At 39.4% G+C, this 25,154-nt stretch overlaps 1 protein-coding gene across 13 annotated transcripts in view; it reads left to right on the top strand.

The window, feature by feature from the left end:
• Window positions 1-25,154, top strand: part of Trpm3 (transient receptor potential cation channel subfamily M member 3) — a 980,795-nt gene that overhangs the window by 727,411 nt on the left and 228,230 nt on the right. For 9 of the 13 annotated variants that reach the window (XM_045151751.1, XM_045151752.1, XM_004653114.3 and 6 more), the window contains exon 7: window positions 9,228-9,302. The exons of the other annotated variants lie outside the window; for them this stretch is intronic. In XM_045151751.1, coding sequence (XP_045007686.1) covers window positions 9,228-9,302 — 75 coding nt within the window. The remainder of the gene's footprint in view (window positions 1-9,227; window positions 9,303-25,154) is intronic. 13 annotated transcript variants of the gene reach the window in all.

The raw sequence follows: 25,154 nt of genomic DNA, 5'->3' as shown, positions 1-25,154 counted from the left end.
GTTGACATCCTCAATAAATCTATCAACCTTTCTGACACCATTACTGACTGACATTAATGTTGGACTCAACAAGCATTTAGGAACAGTTGCTGCTCCAGCATGATGGAAGCTTAAGCAATCAACCCAATTATATATTATTACAAGAAATGTGTAAATTTACAGTTTAATATTTTCCAAAGCATATTTAACACTGCCATTATAATTGAAATAAATGTGGCCTATATTACAAAGCTAACATGACACTTTTTCCTAATATACAACAATAGATATCAGAACCATTTTCCTTAGCTAGAGCCCAGGGTTTGCTGCTGTAACAATGACCCAAAATAATGATGTGTACATGAGACAGATTATACCTTATTCACATGCCATTCTCAACACCAGCATGGATCTGATGCAACCCCCCCCCCATACTGAGGACTCATATTCTTTCTTTCTTTTGTCCTGTGTCACTGTTTGGTGGTCCACGGGAGTTTGCCAACACATCTAAGTTCTGGCTAGAAGGAATCAGAGAAGAGGATCAAGTGAGGAGCATCATAACCCTTCCTATTAGACTAGGGATCAGCAAATGAGTCACACACACCATATTCATTTACATTTAATTGATCAGAATTTTTCCCTGTCTTAGCAACTTGCTGAAAGGGGGGATAGATATAATCTAAATGCAGGGCAAAAACATAGCAAGATAAAACTCTATCACTAGGATGGGAATATATATATTTGAAGACAGTTGGTAGTTTTGACCATGACTCTTAAGGCTAACATTCCAGATAGTGATTGAAGATTGGCTACATATCTGCCTTTCATAAATAAGACATGCTGGTATGACCCACCCACTATGCTCACTAGGGAAACTCACTTGTCACAAAGAAGTCATATATTTCCCTTTCATTCTCTACCTGTGAGCTCTTGAGTATCTTCTCATAGGAATCAAATTAATGCTAGACCATTATGAGTCAAACTGAGTTGCATCCAAATCCTAATTTACTTAAATTCTTAAGCTCACCAAATAAATTAGATCAACTTATCCCTAAAATAACTATATGTGCTGTACAATGCATAAATCTATTTTAGTACACATTACTAGGCAACAATTTAAATTGAAAAATATTTTTAAAGTAGGGGAAAAAATCTGTGGTTTCATAATATTATTTTCCTGATAGGAATGTCTCAAAGACAAATCTCAGAAAAGTTCTCATGTGATCCACAAATGACTATTATCCTGGCAAAAGGAAGTAGAAGATATCAGAGGGCTAAGGCCTCTGTGGGAAGGAAAAGAGACTCATTTTAGGAAATAAAAATATCCCATTTCTCAGGCTGGAGAGATGGCTTAGCAATTAAGTGCTTGCCTGTAAAGCCTAAGGACCCTGGTTCAAGGCTTAATTCCCTAGGACCCACGTTTGCCAGATACATAAGGGGGCACATGTGTCTGGAGTTCATTTACAGTGGCTGAATGCCCTGGCACACCCATTCTCTCTCTCTCTCTCTCTCTCTCTCTCTCTCTCTCTCTCTCTCTCTCCTTCTTTCTCTCTATGTCACTCTCAAATAAATAAATAAAAATGAACAATTTTTTGTTTAAATCCCATTCCTTGACTCAGTGGAGAGATTGTATGATGAGGTTCTGGAAAGAAGATAGGATTTAATATTTTCTTATGCCAATTACCCAATCTAGCTTTTTACAATTTAATGGCCCTGAAGTAATAACTAGTGACTCAGCAATATGCAGACAGTGCTGGGGAAGGGATGCCTGAAGCCCTCAAAGGTTAGTAAATATATGACTAGGGTGTCTGCTAATGACAATTTCTAAAATGACCCCTCATACACAGTTCATAGTTTCTCCTAATGTTAGAGATCAGTCCTAGTTTTCCCTTTCATTTTAGTTTATACTATTCAGTCAAGCCAGATGGTCAATCTATAGATAGATGCACTTCCCTGATTCAGTGAGTAAACAAAGCCTAGGTATAGTTATTGTCTTGCACATTTAGTGAAGACACAAGCAATAGCTTTGAAAATAAATCTTTCATTTTCTCTCTGTATTTTCTATTGTACACAAGTGTTTTGCTGTTTCTGGATAAGAACCACTTCCAGTGATCATTTTCTAAAAGTCTGAGTACATTTATAATCTCAAATGCTTGAAACACAGCACTTCTGTTTTGAAATTTGGGGGATGTCAGATTTTCAGATTAGGGATATTCAACCAACTCCAAACTAACTGTAGCTATTATGACTCTTTCATTCATAAGACAGCTTTCTATAGGAAATATATGCTTAGAAGCATTTATTAGACAATACAAACAATGAATTCAACAGACAAATAGGCACTTGAAGAAAATATTAGCAACTATGACAAAGAGCTAATTTCCACAGTATGCAAAATATTTATAATATATATGTGCAAAGCCCTATAAGAAAATGATCCAAATATATCAACAGGAAGAGCCCAGGAAGAAAAATAAACCTCATTCAACCACAGCAAAATATTTTACCCCATTAGATTGGCAAAACTCAAAGGTCAAAATATTTAATGTCAATAAATAAATATGGAAATATGGTGCTGATACATTTTGGTAACCTTTTTGACAGATAGCTTGTCCAGCCCTTTTAAACATTAAGTGTGTATGCCTTTGGGCTCTATAATTTTACTACTATGAACTTGTTCTGTGTACATTAACTATAATATATTTTTAGAATAACAAAAAAGAAACAGCCTAAGGGTTGCTCAATAAATAATTAAACATATTATATGTAAACATAGTGAAAGACTCAAATTATTATAAATAATGAGATGATTTTATTTTGACTTATATAGAAAAATATCTAAAGGTATTTTTACTTAAGTTAAAAACCTATTGTAAAATACAACTGTATGCTTAAATTAGGCACATTTTTATATTTTATATTCATGCACTTATGAAATACCTAAAAATACACTAGTCAAAAGATAGTATTTCAGTGAGACCTATGGGGGAAGAAGAAAGACAGCTAGAGACACTATAGCTCTAAAACACCTTAGCATTGATTCTTACAGTGAGAAGATACTGCTTTTCCAATAGAGTGAGATCATGACCCTAAAGTTCTCTACATGGTGCCTTCCAGTATCATGTATATTTAAGGTATATGAGACAAAAGTGTACGATATAATGTAATAAGATGTTACTGTAGTGGAACCAGTTAATACATCCATCTTCTCACATAGCTCCTCATCTCTACCGACAAAGAGAGCAGCCATAACTTACTCAGCTAGCAAAAGTCCTGACTACAGCATTCTATTATTTACCATAATCCTCATTTTGGTTGTTATACATAGGTTTGTTTGTTTGTTTGTTTGTTTGTTTGTTTTCAAATTTTCCATCCAACTGTGTGATCCTTTAAAGCACATCTCTTTACTCCCTATCCCTGGCTCTGGGGTGACCCCTATTATTCCTGACCAGTGGTTAAAGAGCCAGCCTAGCTGTGTTCAACATACCTTCTTTCTTCATCCATGCAATCTTTGGTAGTTCTTTGCTCCTAAGACAAAACAAAACAGTCAAGGCAGGAATCCTAAGGAAAGAGAGGTTGGTTATGGACAAACACACAAAGAACAATATTCTTAAATCATGTACAAAGGATATATTAAAATCATGATGTGGTCTGGAGAGATTGCTCAGTGGTTAAAGCATTTTCCTGCAAAGCCTAATGACATGAGTTGGATTCCCCAGTAACCACATAAGGCCTGATACACAAAGAAGTGGTCCATGATTCTGGAGTTTGTTTATAATAGCTATGGGTCCTGGTGCTTTCGTGTTCTCTCTTGCATAAAAAAGAGGCAATTTGTTGGGCTTGCCTCAAAAAATTTAAGAAAATCATAATGCCAATGTAACAGACTCCATCTTTGGATTTGATAATAGCTGCAGTCAAAACCTAAATCATCTTCCCTCATTGGAGTTGGTGAACTTCAGAACAGACTCAGCTTATTCCCAATACTTAGTCTCACTATCATAAGGGAGGACTGAAAGTGCTCTACATCTCTACCCCAATCTTAAGGACAACCCAGCAGAGCTGTAACCACTCATTTCCCTTCATTACATTCCTGGGCATCTCCCTTTCCCTCATCGTAAAGCTCATTCAACAGCTCTCTCATGTTGAATATTGTCCATATGCTCGCTGTGGAAAAGTATCTGCAATACACTTTATTCCACTAAAATTTCAAAATGCTTGCCAGACACCCAAAACACATGTTGCATTTCTTTAGCTTCTCAAAATGTGGCAAAAGCCTGTCATTTAAAATAAGCCATGATTTCTCTCTGTTACATTTCTCTTTAACAATAGTTATTTGGTTTTTTTTTTTTTTTTTTCCTTTAGAAACATTTGTCGTTGTGCCTAAAATATGTAATACACTGTAGAGGTTGCAAGATGAGTAAGGCATGGCTATGTGCTTGAAGTACTCAGTCATAAACACATTAACCATACCTTGTGTTTGCTGAGTGCTATTCCAAGTAATTTACAATAAATGGTTGATTGAACCCTTACAACTAGCCTGAAGTATGTACCATTCTTTTTCCCATTACCTGGGTACAAAGCAGCCAAGGTATGCACCACAGGCCAGAGTGTTATTAAGGCAGACCCAGGAAGAAAGTCTGTTTCTGAGCCTGCATTTGTACCACACTGTTCTACGGCTTCTCTTTGTGGGAAGGCTGAACTATACAGCAGCATGTATTTAGTGGTCTTTGGTGATACAAACTACAGTGTAAATTCAGACAAAAAACATTTCTGGGTAGAATATTCATAGAAATATTTGTCAGAGGGATTTCAAGTATGCTTTGGCAGGCAGAATAGGGCAATTCATTTGCAGCACAGAGGAAAAAGCTTTCAACAGCTAGTTTAGTGCACTGCATGTAGTCAAATTTTTACTTTTGTTACTTTTTTTGCCTCTGTTGGCACAGAAAAAAATTCAGCTGCAAGCATGAATGAGAAAAATATACTAACTAAGGTTTGTTTTATAGGAAATATAATCATCAAAGCCATTTTTGTTTGAAATATATGATTCATTAACCCTCTTCAATTCATTCATTACTATAGGATGATACTAAGGTAGAATGCAGAATCATAATATCAATAGGAAATTGTGTGTTTAAATAGGATAGTGTAAATAGATAGACAAGAGATAGAAGAGATGAAGGTGGAAATAGAGATATAGAAATGAAGTATAGATATCATCTAGCTTACTGTTTTTGTTTTCCAGATAGGAAAGTCACTTTGCAAAAGTCCAGTGTTCTACTTCTATCACGCAGTGTGTTATCTGGCAGAGTTCATACCTGAACCCAAACCATAAGTTCCTACTTTGCTTTTTCTTTGCTCGCCATCACATTGCTATCTTTGTTGGGGAGGGGGCACTTTCTCTGTTTGGTACATAAAAATTCATAGAAGAAAAATCTCTCTGTATACCTGAGCACATATACAAGAATGACTCTTAAAGTGTCAACCTTGTTTCAGTGTAAAATTTTAGTGGAAAACCTTTTTACCTCATCTCCACACTTACTTATCTTCTCTCCTTTGTCCTGAAGGCAATTGAGGAAACATCGAGACAACCAGGGACACAATCATGCATACCTATCATCTCAACATCTCCATTTTTATAACTTTTTAAATATAGTTGCAAGCAGAGAAAGAAAGAAGATAAACGCACAGAGAGAGAGAGAGAGAGAATAGTGCACCAGGTCCTCCAGCCACTGCAAACAAACTCCAGATTCATGTGCCACTGGATATGGGTACTGGGGAATCAAACCCTGGTCTTTAGGCTTTGCCAGCAAGTGTCTTAACCGCTGAGCCATCTCTCCCTCATGACATCTCCATTTTTAAGTATTCCATTAATCTCTACCCCAGCAGATCTTCATGAGGGTGTCATATAAGCTTTTCTGGAGAAAGCATAAACTTAAAATATCAGCATGTCGTTCCCTATGTGGGAAAGACATACCAAAGCCTTTCATCCCCTCAGTCCCATCAACAAATGCTTGTGCTAAATTTCTTGGAGGGTTTGTATGGTTGCTGTCTCCCTAGAGCTTTGCTTATATTATTTAGCAAGTGGTCTAATTAGCAGCCACAATTGTAGAATCACTTGCAGAGTGTGTTTTTGCAAAATGAATTTGTGTTCTCAGAAACACTAATTAGGAACTTTCTAGGAAATGTATAGTAGTTACCCTTGGTTGATAGTTTATGAACCATGGAGAATCAGAAATAACCAAACTTTCATCCCATGCTTCAACGGATAGCGCTTTGTGATTTTCCCAAGAGTTCGCTGTTATGGGCGCTGAGGAATGTCCTACAGATGTTCCATAAGAAGTGAGAACTAGGCCTCTCACCACCCAGCTATTCCTAATTTACCCTACACCCTAAGAGCTGCAACACGTGGAGGCCTCTCTAGAAGTCCAGCTCAGTCCTATAAGCTAGGGTCCAAAAAAAAAAAAAAAAAAAAACCCTAACATGAGAATGTGGGGTCTTCACTAAAGGCTGTTCCAGGGAAAGAACAAAAAGAAGACAGAGGGAGAGATACTTAAACCTGTGTTTAAGTTAGATGTTTTCTGAACCACCTAACCAGAAACTAGCAACTCTAGGGACATGGTATGACCATCAAACTTATCTCCCAGTTGAGGATTTAAAAACCCAAGTTGGTATTAAAAAAAAAAATTAAAAACCACACCTATTATACTGAAATGACTGATGACTTCACACACACACACACACACACACACACACCCCCTTGGCCAATGAGACAAAGATAAGAGAGAGCAATGGGAATCAGTCAGTAAACTCATTGTTCAGGTTTAACAATATATATATTTTTTCTACCTCTTTGTAAAATGTCAAGTACATCAGTGTTGCAGTCAGGTCCACATTGCTAGTAGAAACCACCTGACCAAAAGAAGCTTCTGGGAAAAAGAGGCTTATTTTGGCTTACAGGCTCAAAGGGGAAGCCCCATGGTGGCAGGGAAAACGATGACATGAGCAGAGGGTGGACATCACCCCCCCAGCCAACATAAGGTGGACCATAGCAACAGCAGAGTGTGCCAAACACTGCCATGGGGAAACTGGCTATAACACCCTTAAGCCCACCCAAAACAATACACTGACTCCAGGAAGTATTAATTCCCAAATCTCCACCAGCTGGGAACCTAGCATTCAGAACACCTAAGTTTATGGAGGACACCTGAATCAAATCACCACATTCCTCCCCTGGTCCCCATAAACTGATAACTATACATGATGTAAAATGCAATGCATTCATCTAACTTGAAAAGTCCCCATAGTTTTTATCACTTCCAATGATGTTCATACATCCCCATAGTCCAAGATCTTTTAACTGATCCATAATACCAACAAATAACCTCAAAAAGCCCATAATAGCACAGAATAAACATTCACACTGCAGAAGATGGCATTGGGCATAGAAAAGAAACATTCAGCCAATAAACATTTAAAACAACCAGGGAAAACATCAAACTGTAACTCCAAGTCCACCAACTCTAGCCAATGACAAATCTCCAAGTCCAATAATTCTATCCATTAACAAGTCTCTAGAATTCCAATTCCACTCCTCCAGCTAGGATACTCACAGTCCTGGAAAATGTCATCAGGGACGGCAGCTTTCCTTAGTAGCCATCTCATGGTCCCAGCATCTCCATTGGGTCTTTACTGCAATCCATGGTTCATTCTGACAGCTCCATTAGGTCTCCATGCAGGCATCCAGCAAACCTGCTTCACACTGTCCATGACCATTTCCAAAATACAGATCATGTTGCAAACTCAATGACCCACTCTTTCCTGCATTTCTTATACTCCACAATACTAGGTAGGGTGCCAATTTGTTAAATCCAGGAGCAAATAAAGCAGACTTTGAAGAACAGGACACTTCTTGAGAACTCAGGCCCCTCCAAAAGAGTCTACATTCTTCATGTTGCCCCAGTGCAGGTCAGCTAGCCCAATCTGAAGGGTTGTAATCTCTGAAACAATTTGCAGGTGAATGGGCAGCAATTTAGGCCCAAATATTTCATTTTTTTTTCTGTGCCATATCCCTTTGCTCACACCAGTTCATTTCTATGCAAAGCAACCCTGCCCAACTTCTCAGGACCCAGGCATAACAGCAAGCTTCCCACACAAACTGCTAGTCCGGTCCAGGCACAGCTCTTTCTCACCCTCATAAGCCAAACTTCACTGTCCATAGTTCTTAACTGCATTCAGGTCTTTCAACTCTGACCAGAATAGTCCATCAAGCTGTATTTACAGCACTACAAGGCATCTCTTAGGCCAAGGTTTCAAATCCTTTTGCATTCCTCTTGAAAATCAGCTCCAAAAGAGCAAAGCTACATAGTCAGGTGTCTAGTAGCAACCCCACTCCTGGGACCACTTTACTGTTGCAGTCAGGTTCACATTGCTGGTAGAAATCACCTGACCAAGAGCAACTTGTGGGGAAAGAAGTTTTATTTTGGCTTACAGGTTCGAGGGGAAAGCTCCATGATGGCAGGGAAAACAACGACATGAGCAGAGGGTGGACATCACCCCCATAAGGTGGACCATAGCAACAGGAAAGTGTGCCAAACACTGGCATGGGGAAACTGGCTATAACACTCATAAGCCTGCCCACAACAATACACTGCCTCCAGGAAGCATTAATTCCCAAATCACCATCAGTTGGGAACCTACCATTCAGAACACCTAAATTTATGGGGGACACCTGAATCAAACCACCACCATCAGTCTGGTAGTATTTTAGATCATCCATCTCATTTGACAATGGAATGTTTACTCCTGCAGAAATCACAATTTTTTTTTAAAGGAAGAAAGGAGTGACTCTAGTTCTTGTTCTATTCTGGAAGACACAGAAGGGAAAGATTCCCAGTGATCGCCATAACTGACAAGCAGCAATTAGCATGTCCTATGCTTTCCCCACGTGCTTGGCGTTGGTATGAGTACTTAACATGAATAACTTCAACCCTTTCAATATCTGGAACTTTGTCCGTGGCTGAAACAGAATAATAAAGTGTGCCTTCTCTGTCAGAGAAGGTGTGGATCTTAAGAACCTGTTGATGTTTGCTTTGAGAATGCCTGAGTGATACTTTGCATAGTTCTGAATGTGCAGCATGGGTTGAAGTCACACATACAAACTTATACAAACTGGGTAATCCATCTGCTTTAATAAAATGTTTATCCAACCATCAGGTTGTAGAAATTTCAAAGATTTTATTTTTTGACAGGATGCCTGCCGTTTTTCTCTCTTGAGTCCCGCTTGTTTTATTCATTTTGGGGTAGTTGCCAATTAGACCCAATTGGTAAGTATAATTAACAAACAACTTGAATTTCCTCTGAAACTCCAACCAAGAAAATTAACTGTAGATGCCTTCATTTCCTTTTTAAAAATTCCTAACATTATCACTCTTGTTCTGCTCTTTATCTCTTCTAAGACATCCAACCCACCAGAGATCCTAAAGATAATGCACAGGGTCACCTGACAATGTACTAGGACAGAAGAGAAAATAAATAAGCATTTCCCTATGTTCCAGGCACTAGGCAAGGCATTTTCATACATACTTACTCTTTTAATACACTCAAAGGCCTTCAAGGTGGGAATTATAGTCCTTTTCTAAAGTTTATAAAATGATAGCTCAAAGTAGTTTTGCCCTTATCTTATATCCAATTAGTCTGTCAGCTAAGTGCAAACCCAGACAGATGTAATTCCCAACCCCTTGCTTCTTCCATCCACATATGGAAGCCTTCTCTCATTCAAGAAGAGGCTCTGTATATTTAGTTACCTTGGAAAGCCTGAGCGTTATTATTTCATACAACAATTATTTGAGCACCTGCTCTGTGCCAAGCTTGGGTTAAGCATTCATTGCTTTGAGTGAGTCATCAAGCAGGACTTTGGGGAGAGGACATGGGTCAGTGGCAAATGGTGGAGAAATGACACAAGCAGGGGATGAGGAGGAGACACAAAGGAGGAGATGAGTGAAGGCAAGCAGAGCAGCTCCTGACCGTGTGCCCATGGCTACAGTCTTTCTTCCTGTGACTCGTGGACTTCCCTTTGTCATCCTATGCCTGAGAATATATGAAGGAGGCTGGGAAGGCAGAGGGACGTTCAATTGTCATCACTAGCATCTTTTTTGATCATTGCACCATCATCAAATGCATTGGGAAAACCATGACATGAAATTTTCCATCACTGAGCCCATACCTGTTCTGGGAGGGTTATAACAATTCTATATATTAAAGTTTGTAGGACCTTGTACAAAGAATTTGAGAAGTGGGAAGGAGTGAATTATACTCAGACTAACAGCCCCAAGTTCAAACTCTATGACTTTAAAAGGGAAGTTGAACTTCCTCTGAGTGGGTATATGAAGAACATCTTTTTACTGCCTGTGGATTATTAAATATGTTCAGTCCAATCATGTAGGCTTTCTCCTCTCTCAGCCAGTCATGGAAAAGACCAAGGCCAAACACTAAATTATAAATACCAAAGTCATGAGTAGGTCACTGGCGATAGTAATGTGACATTGCCATTGTCCAAATGCTCTCCATGCCCGTGTTGTTCGAGCTTTCCTCTGCCTTGCAAACGATCTTTCCTCTAAAGGATAATTCATGGGAAGAAAATAAGAATCTCAGCCCTGACTTGTCTTCATGTGATAGAATGACTTAGCACAAGTTGGCTGTGTTTGCTATTCTGGTTAATTAAAAGTCTCTTTGTCAGCCAAGATAATGAAGTCAAAATAGCTTTGGGGAACAGAATAAATTCTAAAAATTGTTTCTTGATGTTTGTCTATCTTGTTTATTTGAACCTTTTCTAGTTCAAGCTAGAAGCCCTCTTCTTTTCATCAGAGATATCCACTTTGGTATTACTTGTTCTGGGACTGGGAAAATTCTTTTCAACAAGTCTTAACAGGAAATTGTTCAACATTCTAATAATATCTCTTAGGCATTTTTCCACTGGGGAAAGTACTGTGAAATCTCTTTTCAAATTAGAGAAATTTAGATTAAGAATGCTTAATTGAGAGTCTGCTCACAAGATCAGCAAAGTTCACTATTGCTGGTCAGATACAATAGACTGCTATCATGATAACAGACATTCCCAATGGGATCCAGTCCCTTATTTCTTTCATTGCTAAGTAAAAGACTTTCCGTGTTTTTCATCTATCTCTTTTCTAGCTTCTTTTCTGCCATTATGCTAGGTAGATATTCTGACCCATTTATTCTAAGATGGACACAGTTCCTCTTAACCCCATGGATGTGTTTTTGTGTCTTTTTGATTGCTATTGAAATAGTATCCTCTGATAATTGTGCTAATTGTCAGTGCTAATTGCCACCACCTACACTCCCTCTAAGTCTCATCTTAAGAATCTCTTTTCTCTCCATCCAAATTCCTTCCCCTTCTCCCCTGATGATTGTCATTTACCCACATTCCCCACATCCTCCCACATTCATACCTCACTCTCTAAACCTCTGTCTGTTGTGGCATCACTTCTCTTTCTGGATTGATTATCTTATCTATCCACTGCCTTCTAGGTCCCCTGTCATCTGCATCTGCCAGTAGTGAGTTGATTCAGGGGAAATCCCATGTCTTACCCATGTTTGTCATCCTGAGAGTTCAGGACCCTGTTTGGCACATGCAAGTAGTTGCTCAGTTAATTACTTTTATAAATGTCAATGCTTGATTTTTCTGGCCATGTTTTTAGTGTTGATTTCTAGCCTGTCATAGAAATTTAATAGAAGGACTTAAATAGTAAAAGCTAGAAAGGAAGCACAAATAAGGTCACCAGCTGAGAGAAAGGATTCCAAAAGGAAGACTAATTAAGAGCATGTACAAGCAAAATCACTGTGAATACCTCTAATTCATGGTTGGAAGCATTTTGTCTGGGGAATGTGGATCATAATTGCTAAATCATTTCCAACTAAAGAATTTAGAAAACTGATAATTTTGTATTAGTCAAGGCCATTGTGGCCTTAGTACTTCCACTTATACAGAAAGAAAAAAAAAATAGCTATTGATTTCTCCCCACATACTCAGTGATGATTGGCCTAGCTGCTTTTCAGTCTATGCTAGGATCAGTCCCTTTGGTAGCACTGCTCAGCTAACTTTAGAAAGTTAGACAAACATAATATCAATGGGAAAACTTGTGCTTTGAGAAGTCCTCTGCCACAATCAACAATTCCACAGTGAGAAATATATATTTAGAGAAGATGTGGTATCTCATTCCCCAATAGTTTCAAAGAAAAATGGGTTGAGATTTTAATTTGCTTCAAATGGTTATGGTTAAATGATTTATCATGGGATCCTTCAAAGGCCCTTCCTAGGCTTTGTAATAATTTGTTAATTCTTTCAAAATATCATCTGTAACGTGTCAAGGTCTTGAAATTAATAGATATAAAAGTGAAATATAGTGCACATAGTCTTGAGGAATGATTAGCCATAAGGTTCCTGGATGTCACTAATAAACTCAGCATGTTTTTACCAGAATAAGACCTTGGTTTTGAACTCTCAGCTCATTAATCCCTGAAAAAATGGAGAAAAAAAAATCTGAGATATTATGCCCTAGTAATGGCCAAATAAGCAAGCAGCTGATTTTTTTTTTTCCCTCTCTCTTGGCACCCATGGCTGAAACAAACAAGCAGCTCTTCCCCTCGCTGAGCAGGCTGTCCCCTCTCTGCACAGAGTCCAGATTGCCACAGCTCTGCAGTTCCGCATGCCACAACCCAGCAGGCTCACGTCCTAGAGTGGGCGGAGAAATGCACTCTCATAAGACCTGGCCTTTCTGGGCCCACAAGGGCTCCTGTGGGCAATTCTTGTTGGAAAGAGGCAGCATGAAAACATAGGTGTGCTTTTAACAAAGTAGAAAGTGAGAATTGAAGAGTCAGCTTTTCTGGTCATCAAACAAATCTGAGCTGATCTCAGGCTCATTAGCAGCATTTCTTGAACCCAGAGGGAGAACGCAGTGGTGCACACCTATTGCACTGCTGTTAGGGTTTATTGTGAGCCCCCCCCCCCCCCCGAAGAGTGTGCAGCCAGCAGACTGAACATGCCATGCCCACATGAAATGTCTGGGCGGAAGTCATTCACTTTCCTCCTGCTTTTCCAGTCTCAGTTCCTACCTGTTGAAATGCAGCTGGATTGCTTTTTTTTCCCCCCTAATGATGTATATGTTCCCATAAGTCCATTAAAACCTGCTGAACATAGACAGACATGTGGTAAATGTCACATTGGAATTTTTTTTGTCTTTGATTCAAATTAGTCTACTTCCAACATCCTTTCCATGAAATTTTTGGTAAATTCAAACTGAATCTTTATTAGTTTTTTCCACCCTAAACCTGTTACTAGTCAGTTTCCCATCACTGTAAGGAGCACCTGAGCTGGGTGGGCCTGATGCACTCCTGCATACTTGTAGCACTTGGGAGGCTAAGGCCTGGAGATAGGAGTGCTGGGCCAGTCTGGGCTACAAAGCAAGATCCCTATCTTGGCAACAAAAACAAGCAACACAAAACACGGAGATAACTAGTCTATAAAGAGTAAAGGTTTCCTCTGGCTTTCATTTGTCCTTGAGTGGTTGGCTACATTGCCACGGGGCTTGGAGTGAGGCTGTTGTCATCACAGAAGGGGCAATGGTAAAGGACAGCCACAGAGTAAAAGAGAAAGAGGAGAAGTTGAGGTCTCACCATCCCCCTTCAAGGGCATGTCAGCAGAAATCTAAAGATCCCCAACTAGTCCTCTTCTCTTAAAGGTCTTTCCACTTCCACACTGTGTCACCCTCCGTACTAAGCGCTTCACATATGTACCTTTGGGATCCAAACTGTAGCACTTCCCCACACATCCTTCCATCTTACTCTCTCATGCTTACAGAATACTTTGAAAATTGGGAAGAGCCCTTTAACTTCCTTTGGCCAAGATTACCCTTGCCACAGCAGTTATCCAAGGCCATGAGATCTCTCTAAGGTGGGCAGCTATGGTGCTCCCATGCCAGGGAAGGCCAGTGGGATTTTTGCTACAGCTACAATTGTTGGTCTCGGGGATGAGCTGTTTCAGATTCAGCATCCCATGGTGAACTTCGCAGCAGATCCCCTTAGACCAAGAACCTGTGCAAATTTCCAATCTTTTAAAGCTTATTAACAGGAAAGAAGTCACAAGGAAGAACAAAGATAGATAAAAGTAAAATGCTGTATTGCATAGTGACAAGTGTGAGTGAAAAAAGACAGAGAAGCCAAAAAAAAAAAAAATGGGTAAAAGAGAAGGAATTTTCATTTTAAATAGAGGGTGGAAAGCACATGAAGAAACAGGGTGAGGTGGACTAAGATGAGGCGAGCTCTGGAAACCAATCCCCGCATCAGAGGCAAGATGGATGGACCAGAATCAGTGAGGGGGGCAGAGAAGGAGCAGCTGGTAAGGTGAGTGGGAAAGCAGGAGTGCCCGAGCCAACCTGAGTAAAGACTGCTTTTCGGAGAGAAAGAAGGAGGGGTCAGTTCTGCTCATGGGGCTGCCACACTCTAAGAGGGGTCCTGGGAATTGAGTAACAGGGTGGTTGAGTCTCCTTGTTGCAGGGTTACATACTGTCTTCCTATCTCACCTGCTCCCACCTGTCCTCCCCAAAACCCTTGCCTCCCTCTTTGCCCCTCCCCCAAAGATTAGCAGTCTTTGTTGTTGTTTTTTTTTTTTTTTAATTCATCAGAAAACTTATCTTCATGGCTGGGGAGATGGCTTAGTGTTTAAGGCATTTGCCTGCAAAGCCAAAGGACCTCGGTTCAATTCACCAGGACCCATGTAGGCCAGATGCGCAAGAAGGCAGGTGTCTGGAGTTCGTCTGCAGTGGCTGGAGGCCCTGGCACACCCATTCTCTCTCTCTCTCTCTTTCTCTCAAATAAATAAATAAATAAATAAATTAATTAATTAATAAATAAAATTTTAAAAAGAAGAAAAGGAAAACTTATTTTCAAACATTTGTGCTTTCAGCAGCTCCAGTAGCAACACAAACCTCCTACAAACTGGGATAAAAGACCCCTAGTGGTCCTTTTGAAATGTGGAGAGGGAAAACCAATGGAAAAACAAAATCTAATCAATAACTCAGTTAAGTCATCCTTGTTAATAAAAATCATTAAGTATATTCTTTATTTTTATGCAAAGAACAAAATAGGGAATGTACATCTTCAGGCAGTTATCACTAGCACTGCCAAACTCCTATCTGCATGTGCTAAATGCATTCCAAATGGTCCCAGATAGCCAGGTTTAAGGGCTGACATGTAAGAGAGCTTATCTGCCAATAAGCTTCCTATACCAATCACATGCAGCTAAAATGCTTGACTTACACAGTCAGATTTCTAACTTAGTTTCTCATTGCACACACAGGATTAAAGAGCTAACTGATGTTGCCTTATGTGAATGCCTTTGACCACATTATTTCAGTTCAGGTGTGGACAAACCATGGTCCGTGAGCCAAATCCAGAACACTGTCCATATTTATAAATAAAGATTTACTTTAAGCTGGGCATGGTGGTGCATGTCTTTAATCCCAAGACTTGGGAGGCAGAGGTAGGAGGATCACCATGAGTTCAAGGCCATCCTGAGACTGCATAGTGAACCAGGTCAGCCTGAGCTAGAGTGAGACCCTACCTCCAAAAAAAATTGATAATAATTTACTTTAACCTAGCCACACTCATTCTTCATGTGGTGTCTCTTGGTGCTTTTATGCTATCACTGCAAAGTAGTATAGTTGCAAGGGCTCATGGACCTGCAAAATTGAAAATACTTGTGTGTTTGGTCCTTTGGACAAAAGTTTACTGATGCCCAGTTTACACTTTAAAATAGACTTCTGGGAACACTATGCATGGATGTTTCAATCCTATTCTGTGAACTTTGGCCTTTATATGCAGGGAAAATCTTAGATTCCATTGGCAAATATCTCTTCTCTCTGAAGCTTTGTTAAGGTACTGGTTCTAAAAGTATAGTCAGTGCTATTATGTAGAAAATGTTTGGAAACACAAATTCTCCTGTCTCCTTTTAGACCTACTGATCTGGACAGGGCATGGGGCCAGCAGCGTCTTTCAACAGCTCCCCATGTGATTCTGATTCGTGGTAAAAATTAAGAGCCATTGTTCTAGAGCAGCCACTGACAAGAGCCAATAATTTGGCATGGGGATTTCTACATGTTTGCCCTTTCTTGTGATAAATTTCATGGACAAACTACTTTTTGCATATTAGAAGTGGGATTTTTTAAGGAAAGCCCTGAAAGTGCCCTCATCTTACTTGTAACCTAGCATGACTCACTTTCTAGATAAGAGTGTTAGCACTTATTATTGCATTCAAATAGAATTTTGTGTGGGCAGCAAGAAAATCTGTTTCACACAGACATACAGAGTAAGGTAATGAGATTAAACACATCTGTGAATAAGAGCCCAGAGTACCCATCACATACATACCTCTGGGCCATAGCTGTCTCCACACTTCTCATCATTACATACTGGATGAGGTTAAGTGATAGAATATAATGAGGTGTTTATCTCCTATTGAGAACAATACAGGGATTTATTTCCAACACCATCAAGAACATGAGAAAAAATTTCACCTAATATCCCTGCCATAATTGATGTAGATGTCACTGTTTTGTCACTGCCTTGCTTTGCTTGCTGATTTAATCCTTCCCAACACCTCATCTCTCTGGATATGTGGAGAAAGCAATAGCTCAGAAAAGCCAACAGTTGTGTTTTAAGTGAAGGGAGAAAGCTGATCCCAGGAAAACAGGAAGATAGCAGTGAACTATCTAATATTAAATATCTAATATTGGCATCAAATTTTAAGAGTAACAAGAATAGACTTGAGAGCCTATCTGTACATACTGGTTTATGCAGGATTAAATAATTCAAGTTTCTGCCTGCAATGGCAGAGTAATTATCAATGGTGACTCCCCCCCACAACACACACACACACACACACACACACACACACACACACACACACACTGGCAAATGTGCCCTGATTATATAAGTCAGATGCTCTCCTTAATTATAGGGCAACCAAGTAGACTTCACTACAACCCCAAAATTTATAATCAACCCTATTTTGGCTCATTTGGAGTTACTTTTTTTAAAAAAAAGAATTGTCAATTGCCAAAAAAAAAAGTGTCAAAATTTATTAACAACCCTATTTTGGCTCATTTGGAATTAACTTTTTTAAAAAAAATGTCAATATTGGTTGCTTGCAAGGAGTTATAATGAATCAAGAAAAACAACTTTCTTTCAGAGAAAGCTATATTTTCATCTAAAAACTAGATTTACATTTCCAAAATGGAGCCCAAGCTCAGGTTTGTTCCATGCTGCTGTGAAGTAAATACCAGAAATGCCAGAAGCTGGAATGGCAAGACTAGCTCACAGGAGTTTGAGGAAGCCCAGTGCATTGGACCTCACTCTCCACAAGAACCAATTGAGTCACGGACCACAAACAGACAGATGAAAATCAAATTGTCACCTTTATTAATCACACATCACTAGAGACAATGACTAACTGTGACAAAACATAGAATCGCTAACCTTCACCAAGGTCACTGAGTAGTATTGTTCCTCTCTAAGGAAAAAAAAAGAAATAGAGTTTATTTTTTTCCAACTCTAGAAGCCACCTTCTCACAGAGGAGTCTGCTTTCATTCCCTCTTTTACTCTGAAATGAACTTTCATCTTTTAAAATGAAAATAAAGAAGAGAGAACTAAAATTCCTTACCAAAGGACTTTTAATGACTCGCTTTCCTTAATCAAGAAGTGAACAGTAGAGGCTAGGGAGATTGCTCAGTGATTAAAAACTTGCTGCGCAAGTGTAAACCTGAGTTTGTATCCCAGACGACACTGTTGTGAGTTTCTGAAATCAGCACTCCTGCTGCAAGATGGAACATGGAGACAAGAGAATTTCCAGAAGCTCATGGGCACTTAGCCTTGTATACACAGTGGTAAACAATAAGAGGCCTCAAACAAAGTGGAAGGCAAAAGGACTCATACCTAGAGACTGTCATCTGACTTACACACACACACCATGGCATGCACATACCAACACTCACATACAAATACACACACACACACACACACACACACACACACAAACAGCGACAATAACAAAAAGACGCAGATGATTGATTTATGCATGCTGGTGAACTCCTTATAACCCAGCACTTGGGAAGCTGAAGCAGGATAACCATGAATGAGGCCAACCTGAGCTAAATCACAAGAATCTCTCAAAAAAAATAAATAAACAAAAGGAAAAAGCAAACAATAGTCACACTAATCAGTAATTCAATTCTGGATGGAAAAAAAAAAAAAACAGAAAAAGGTGGTCAGAGGGCAGATGTATCATGCTATGAACCCAAAGACGAGATGTTTTACCTCACACTTGTCTCATATTTGTCACTGAGGATTTAGAAAAAGATTAATCAAACTAAAAGCAAATTTCAGATGTGCAGATAATCAGACAAAAATAATATCACTTTTCCTATGTTGGGTCAGAAATTAGATTCATGACAGAACATTCAAAATGATCAAAATACTAACTGATCTGAAATAATCAGTGCCTTTCCTTAGTCTTGCACATAATAATGGCAGCCTGTTATCTGAGTACTTTTGATGGCCTTGCTGGTGAATGAAGCTCATCCCTAGCCTACTGCTAAAACACATTAGTCAACCTAATGGGAACAGATTTAGGTTCAGTTACATAGCTCCTATGCATTTCAACTAGAGGACATAATACCCTCCTTGGCATCCTACCAACAAGGAGAATAGTGTAAACCTTTGTTTACAACTTTCTCTCCAATGGCCAAGACACTCTGTCCTGCTATCTGTATCCAATTCTGAGAACAGCACAGATTTCAAGTTAAAAGTACTGGACAGTTGAACTGAAATTTGCTGTTGGGTCTCTACACATCACTTTTTCAGTTGCAATTCAAATTAATAAAAGCAGTAACAACACCCACCCAGGTCATGCAGCATGTCTCCTCTGGGTCTCTGATCAATGCTAAGGCCCAACCATGGAGGCCTGGCAAAGGGTATACCAAAGGGCAACCTACAGGCCTGGCATCTCTGCTCCAAACAGGACACATCAATAGCTTCAAGATGTGACAGTCCCTTTGTATCTATCAATGCATTACTGTCCCTTGAACTTTACTAGTCACAAAGAATGCTTCCTAGTATTGTGCATTTTATTTTAACTTTACTTCAAAAGCATTCATTTGAACTACCTTCTGATTGTGAGGTATTTTATGAACCAGAATGTCACCTAAGAGCAGTGGGGAATCCCTGTCAGAAGAAGTTTGCAATTTGCTGGGAGAAACTTTCATTAAAACTAGACAGAGTAATTGCCCAAGGACATTTCTAAATGAACAATGGAGCCACAAAGGAATGAAAAATTAATACTGCCTTCAGAAACTGGTAACATTTAAACTAGACTTTGAGCTAGAGTCTCTGAGGAGCCAAAATAAATAATATCCCTCTTCCTCATCCAAGTTCTAAACAGTCAGAGAAATAAGAGTAGTGTTGGGTAGAACCCAAAATAATACTTTTATTGCTCATAGGGAGCAGGTGGAAGAATGTAGCTTTAGATGCAGTGGCCCAGTAGACTGAATGACATCCCACAGTTAGACAGAACCCCACGTGTGTCTTTCCCCATCCCTCCTGCCTGTCTTCACAAAAGGCTCCAGAAGGAGCTGGGTGTCTTGGGCTTCTTGCAAACAGGTGGTTGCCAAGAGGCAAAGGCACCAGACAGCTGACCAAACACACTTACTCTTTTCAATTTTATCTGGGCCAAGTGAGTAGAGGGCCAGAGAAAGTCCTACAGTGTGCTTAGGTTCACCTCCTCCTGAAGATAGGTATGGGGAAAGATATTGCTCTCTGCAAACTAGGGTGGCTGAGAAGTTTTAAAATCATATTGCATGGAGGATTGTGAGGACAGTGTGAGAAAGCACGGTCAGTTGAGATGTCTGGGTAGTAATGCATCACCCTGCCTTCCTGCCCTTCCTATGTAGGCCAGATTTTAGTGTACTACATACAGTACAACAGCAAGAGAATTGTGTTGCATGGTGCACTACTGTAGTGGGCTGACAAATTTGTAGTGCATAGTTATTGATATGAACTTTTAAAAAACATTCTAAGATCACACTAGCAAAAAACGGTTAATTCTTGGTAAATGTGGTGAAAGAGAGGAGACTGCCAAAGACATCTTTGAACCTGAGAACAGAAAGCTTAGTTTTTTATAAGAGGAGGTCAAAAAAAAAAAAAAAAACTAAAAAAAAGTTTCCCTTAAAGGCATTTAGAGTGGGGGAATTAATCATAGTCTCCCTTAGCTGATACAAAGCAAAGTAAAATAATTTGGGAAGGGACGATTAATACGCATTAACAGCAATATCATCCTTACTTCAGCCATTTGCCTCCCTGTCAACTCTCCCCTATGTCACAGGCTAGATATTCCCCTACTTTTGCAATCCATTAATGCCCCCAGCTGTTTGGTTCCTTATTAATTTGGCCAAGAAATTTGCATGAACTGTAGACTTAGATCTTGGCAAGTTTGAAAAAGAGTGTGAGGAAAATATTTTAAAGTAAAATGAGTTAGAATGACTCGGTTACTTCACATATGAGAAGGGGAGGTGGACCTCTTGATGTAGATTTTGAACAGAACAGAGACTAAGATTATAGCTTTGTTTAGGGGAGTTTTCTTGTGGACTCAGATCAGTTACATTAAAACATTCAGTCTTCAAACAATGCCTCCAAAGAAAAGAATGCTGGCTTTTTTCCCTTTTATGAAAGTAACACTAGCCTTAGAGCCCATGAGATTAGCTAGTCCTTTCTTTTGAAATTATTCATAGCAATGCCACTTGGATGGCCTAGTGGCATTGGATGTTGACATCAATACCAAAACATTTCAATCAGAACTATCTGGTCATAAGGGAATAACTCTTTTCACCAACAAGTCAAAAGCTAAGTAAGTCATAAGCAAACATATAACATACTTGGGCTTTGGTTATGGGTTTGGTATTTCTTTCTCTTTTCAAGCCCCAACACTCAAAAGACTTAAGCTGATTGATGGACTAAGCATTTAGAAACTTGCAAAAAAAATTTTATTAGTTTTGTGCTCATTGAATACAGTCAATTTGGTACCATTATTATTCTCATCCATTACCTACCCCCTCCCTTTGGCCCCTCTTTGTTGAGGTATATGGGTCATGCATTCTGGAGTTAGCCCACAGTTATGGGTAGGATAAATGTCTGCATATCATGACCTAGCATGTGGCTCTCACATTCTTTCTGCCCCCTCTTCCACAAAATTTCCCTGAGCCATGTTGGGTTCATTTTTGGCCTGCTTCATGGATGAGGTGTTGGGGGCCTCTGGGTCTCTGGATCTCTGATTTGGTAGGAGTTTATTTTTCTCTGTGTTGATCTCCTTCACCCTTGTGCTGGTACCTGGTTCACCAAGAAAACAGCACCCTTGCTTGTTTCACCAATTGTTCGTAGGTTCAGCCAGGGCCCTTTTGAGGTATGATGGGGTGACTCTCTCCTTAGTACCTACATCTACCTGAAAAAGAGAAGCAGATTCTCCAATGGATTAGCACCAGACAAATGAGATAACCCTTACTTTTTTATAGAGGATTTAATAGGTACAGGCCCTCTTGTAGCCCACAATTGGTGGTAGCTTGACAATGGAGAGCAGGCATATGTTTGGATATAGTTCTGACTTGTTTCCTATGGGTCCCATACCACTGAGGGGATCAGTTAGTAGAATCAAGAGCAGTTGGTTTCCCACCATGGCTGTGTGCCACTATTGCACTTGTGTGAGCATCCCGACAGGTTATTTGCTACTAAATAGGTTAGACCATGAGTTGCTTGGACAGATATTGGTCATTTTCCCCCAGTCACCCATGTAGCACCTTCTGGCACAATACGTGCTGACTGTTTGGGGACTGACTCTCTTCCAGCTTCCAGCCATGCCATTCCATTTTATGTGTCAACCACATAAAGTGACTTCAGCAGTAGGGTCTTACCACTAACCTTTGGTGGGTCATCAAGTACTCTGACAGAAGTCTGTCTTTCTTTTAGGAAACATTGTAGGTCTTTCTGATCAAAAGCTCATTTTGGATGATAGCCACATGCTGGTACTGGGAGTTAAAGGTCAGTGCCCACTAAAAAAAAAGAAGAAAAAGATAACTAATATAAAAGAGTTAGAGAGAAGAGAGATGGAGGAGGGAGAGAGAGAAACTATAGAAGATTAAGGTCAGTCTTCACCATATCCTCTCCAGTATCTTGTGGCTCAGGTGTTCCCTCTCAGGGCCTGGTGAAGGTTCAGCCATTTGGTCTGCCTTTTAGGATGTAGAATTTTATGGTACCGTTACTGTTTGGGTCTAGATTTGTGTTTCCCACCCACTCCATTGCCCTCTCCTCCCTCCCCACCCATCCTATTGTCTAGTCCATGAGATGCTTGCTGGGTATGTAAGGCATCTTGGGTAGATTCAGGTTAGGTGCTATAGATGGGTGAGACTATGTGGCGATTTTTTTTTCTGTGATTGGGTAAGTTCACTGAGAATGATCTGTTCCAGGTTCAACCATTTTTCCTCAAATTTCATTGTGTCATTTGCAAAAAAATTTTTAAAGGTCATCTACATGAAAGCAGAAGACTTTAAGCTTTTGGATACAAGGTAAATGCATATAGCTTTCTCAGCATACTGTGGGTCTGCAGAAGGAAGAAGTCAAACTAGAGAGACATATTTCATGCTGTTTGTTTGATAGAACATCCTTTGATTTAAATGTAAACAAATGCATTCATTTTTCTTCCATCTTTATGAATCACTTATGTATTTAATGCAGAAAACTTTATAAGTTTAGTAAATATAAAAAACATTTTTATACTAGTGTTCATTTATCCAGAAAGCTCTAATTGAATGCCAGGCTCTAAGTGGTTTATAAATAATAGCTCATTCATTGCTCAAACAACTTCATGGGTCAGTTTCATACTTTGCCTGCAACATACTGTGCAGAATATCAAAATATATTTTTGACATGGAAGATGTTAATAAAAACTTTAAAAATATATATTTTTGGTACATCTGTATATCAAGCAGTGTCTCCCATCTTCTAGGACATGCATGGGTCCAGGCGATGTACAGTTAGTTTTGTGAAGTTTAGCTATGCTGTCAGTTTCCAGTAGTGGGGGGTGCAGGTAAGGGATAGACTAGACATAGACATGCTAAGAACCAATAAAGAAAAAATGTGGGTAACAGGAAGCCCAAGATATTGAGTGAATATTGGCCCTCTTGGAACTAAGAACAGAGGATGTGAGGTTTTCCAGTGTTAGGCAACCCAAGACCTAGGGAAAACCATCCTCCATAATAGTCAAACAGAGCAAGGTCTCTACAGTATGTTTAGAGATGGTAGTCTGGTGAAGCAAAGTCCTCCCAGGAAATCCCCTAAAGTCACAGCAAGACCCAGACTTGAAGCATAGTTTGCCAAGCTGAGAGTAGGCAAATATCCCAGACTCAGGGAAATATTGAAATTGAGTCTATTCTCAAGGGAGAACTGAGGCGACTTGGATAATGGGCTCTCTCTGTCCCTCAGTTGTTTCAGTCTCTCCACCTCCTTACTTCCCTGATTCTCTCCCTCTCATGTGGATCATGTGACCGCTCCCATCCAGGCTGCCTCTTCTCCCTTTCCTTCCTGCATATGGACATTTTTACTGGTCAGGCTTCACTTTCTTGTGGTGTCATCACAGCTATTACTGAGGCTTCACTTCCCAAGTAAGTATTTTCTCATGGCTCACCTCCCAGACACTATCCTCACAAATCTCCACTCCAACTCTACGAAGGTAGATCTGGCTCAGAGCCAGTTTTCTGTCCAACCAGCTTTGAAGAAAGCCAATCAAAGCCTTCCCTGCAGTGCTGTGTGCAGGGCAGGTCTCTGATACGGAAAGGGAATATGGTGGCTGTTTCTAGCGAATCCTCCACAGCGACTCTTTACAATGGCTTACAAGATTTCCCATTCAACACACACTATACCTTATTATATCTTTTGACTTCTGACTGCTGAAACAAAGCAAAAAGATCATATCCAAATGACAGCTCTATGGTAGGAGCTGCAAATATCTGAGGAACTAATAATCTACAAAACAGATTAGTTCAGCAGTATGAAAACTAGCAGAAAAAGGTTGCCATGTTAATTGAGTAAGATTTTCGCATTCTCAGTCTGAAGGATAGAAATGCTGTGCATCATTAGTTTTCAGTTTTTTGTCACTGTTGGAGGAAGGCATCCCCATTAACAAATGCTTTATCTTCAGAATCTTGACAACCCCTTAACTCCAGACAAATCTGCTGATTTGTCTCATGTCAAGATAAAATACATGAGATGTTTTCTCTGGAGGATTGATAGTAACTTTAAATGTGGAAGGATCCATCTTTAGAGGAGTTCTACTAAGTTAAATACCAATATGAGGATTTTTCAGAAACTGGTAATAAAAGGAAAAGTTATTGACAGAATTTACACTTCTTTTACCCTATCTCATTCCAAAACGGCCTTGAGAAGTCCAAGCCTCAAGGAAAGACCCTGGCTACCTCTCAAAAAATTACTTGCCGACTGGAAAATCATAAATATCTGGGAGATAATTATCTTATTGCAAGTGGATTAATTTTGACAACTTAAAGTTTATGGTACCTTACATTTCCAATTGCTTTTCTGAACACCAATTTAGATGCAGAATTATTTTGGTAAAAGATGTATGGTAATAGCAGAAGACAGGATTTGTTTTCATTAGGTTTGTCATTCAGCAACTGGGAATCTCACCAGGATTCACAAAACATACTTGGCTTTATTATATATGTCTAGGTAAAATCAGACACATTCCAGTGATAGTTACACTGTCTCAGACGATGTGTGTAAACTCCAAAAATGAATATGACATTCAAAACATCTGCTTCATAGGAGACCTAAAAATATTCTACTTAAAACAAGATATATTTTCTCCTTATTTTCTTGGGCCCAATACAAAGTACCTCAATATTCTAACATTTCTTTAAATATGTAACATGTTTACATATATATATAAATGTAAATATATATATATGTAAATATATATATATATGGAGGGAGAGAGAGAGCTTATTAAAATATTCTTCTATGTAACATTTCCATAATTGTCCCTGAA

This window comes from Jaculus jaculus, chromosome 1 (assembly GCF_020740685.1).
Source record: "Jaculus jaculus isolate mJacJac1 chromosome 1, mJacJac1.mat.Y.cur, whole genome shotgun sequence".
In the NCBI taxonomy this organism is placed as follows: domain Eukaryota; kingdom Metazoa; phylum Chordata; class Mammalia; order Rodentia; family Dipodidae; genus Jaculus; species Jaculus jaculus.
This window is presented reverse-complemented; position numbering and strand designations above follow the sequence as displayed.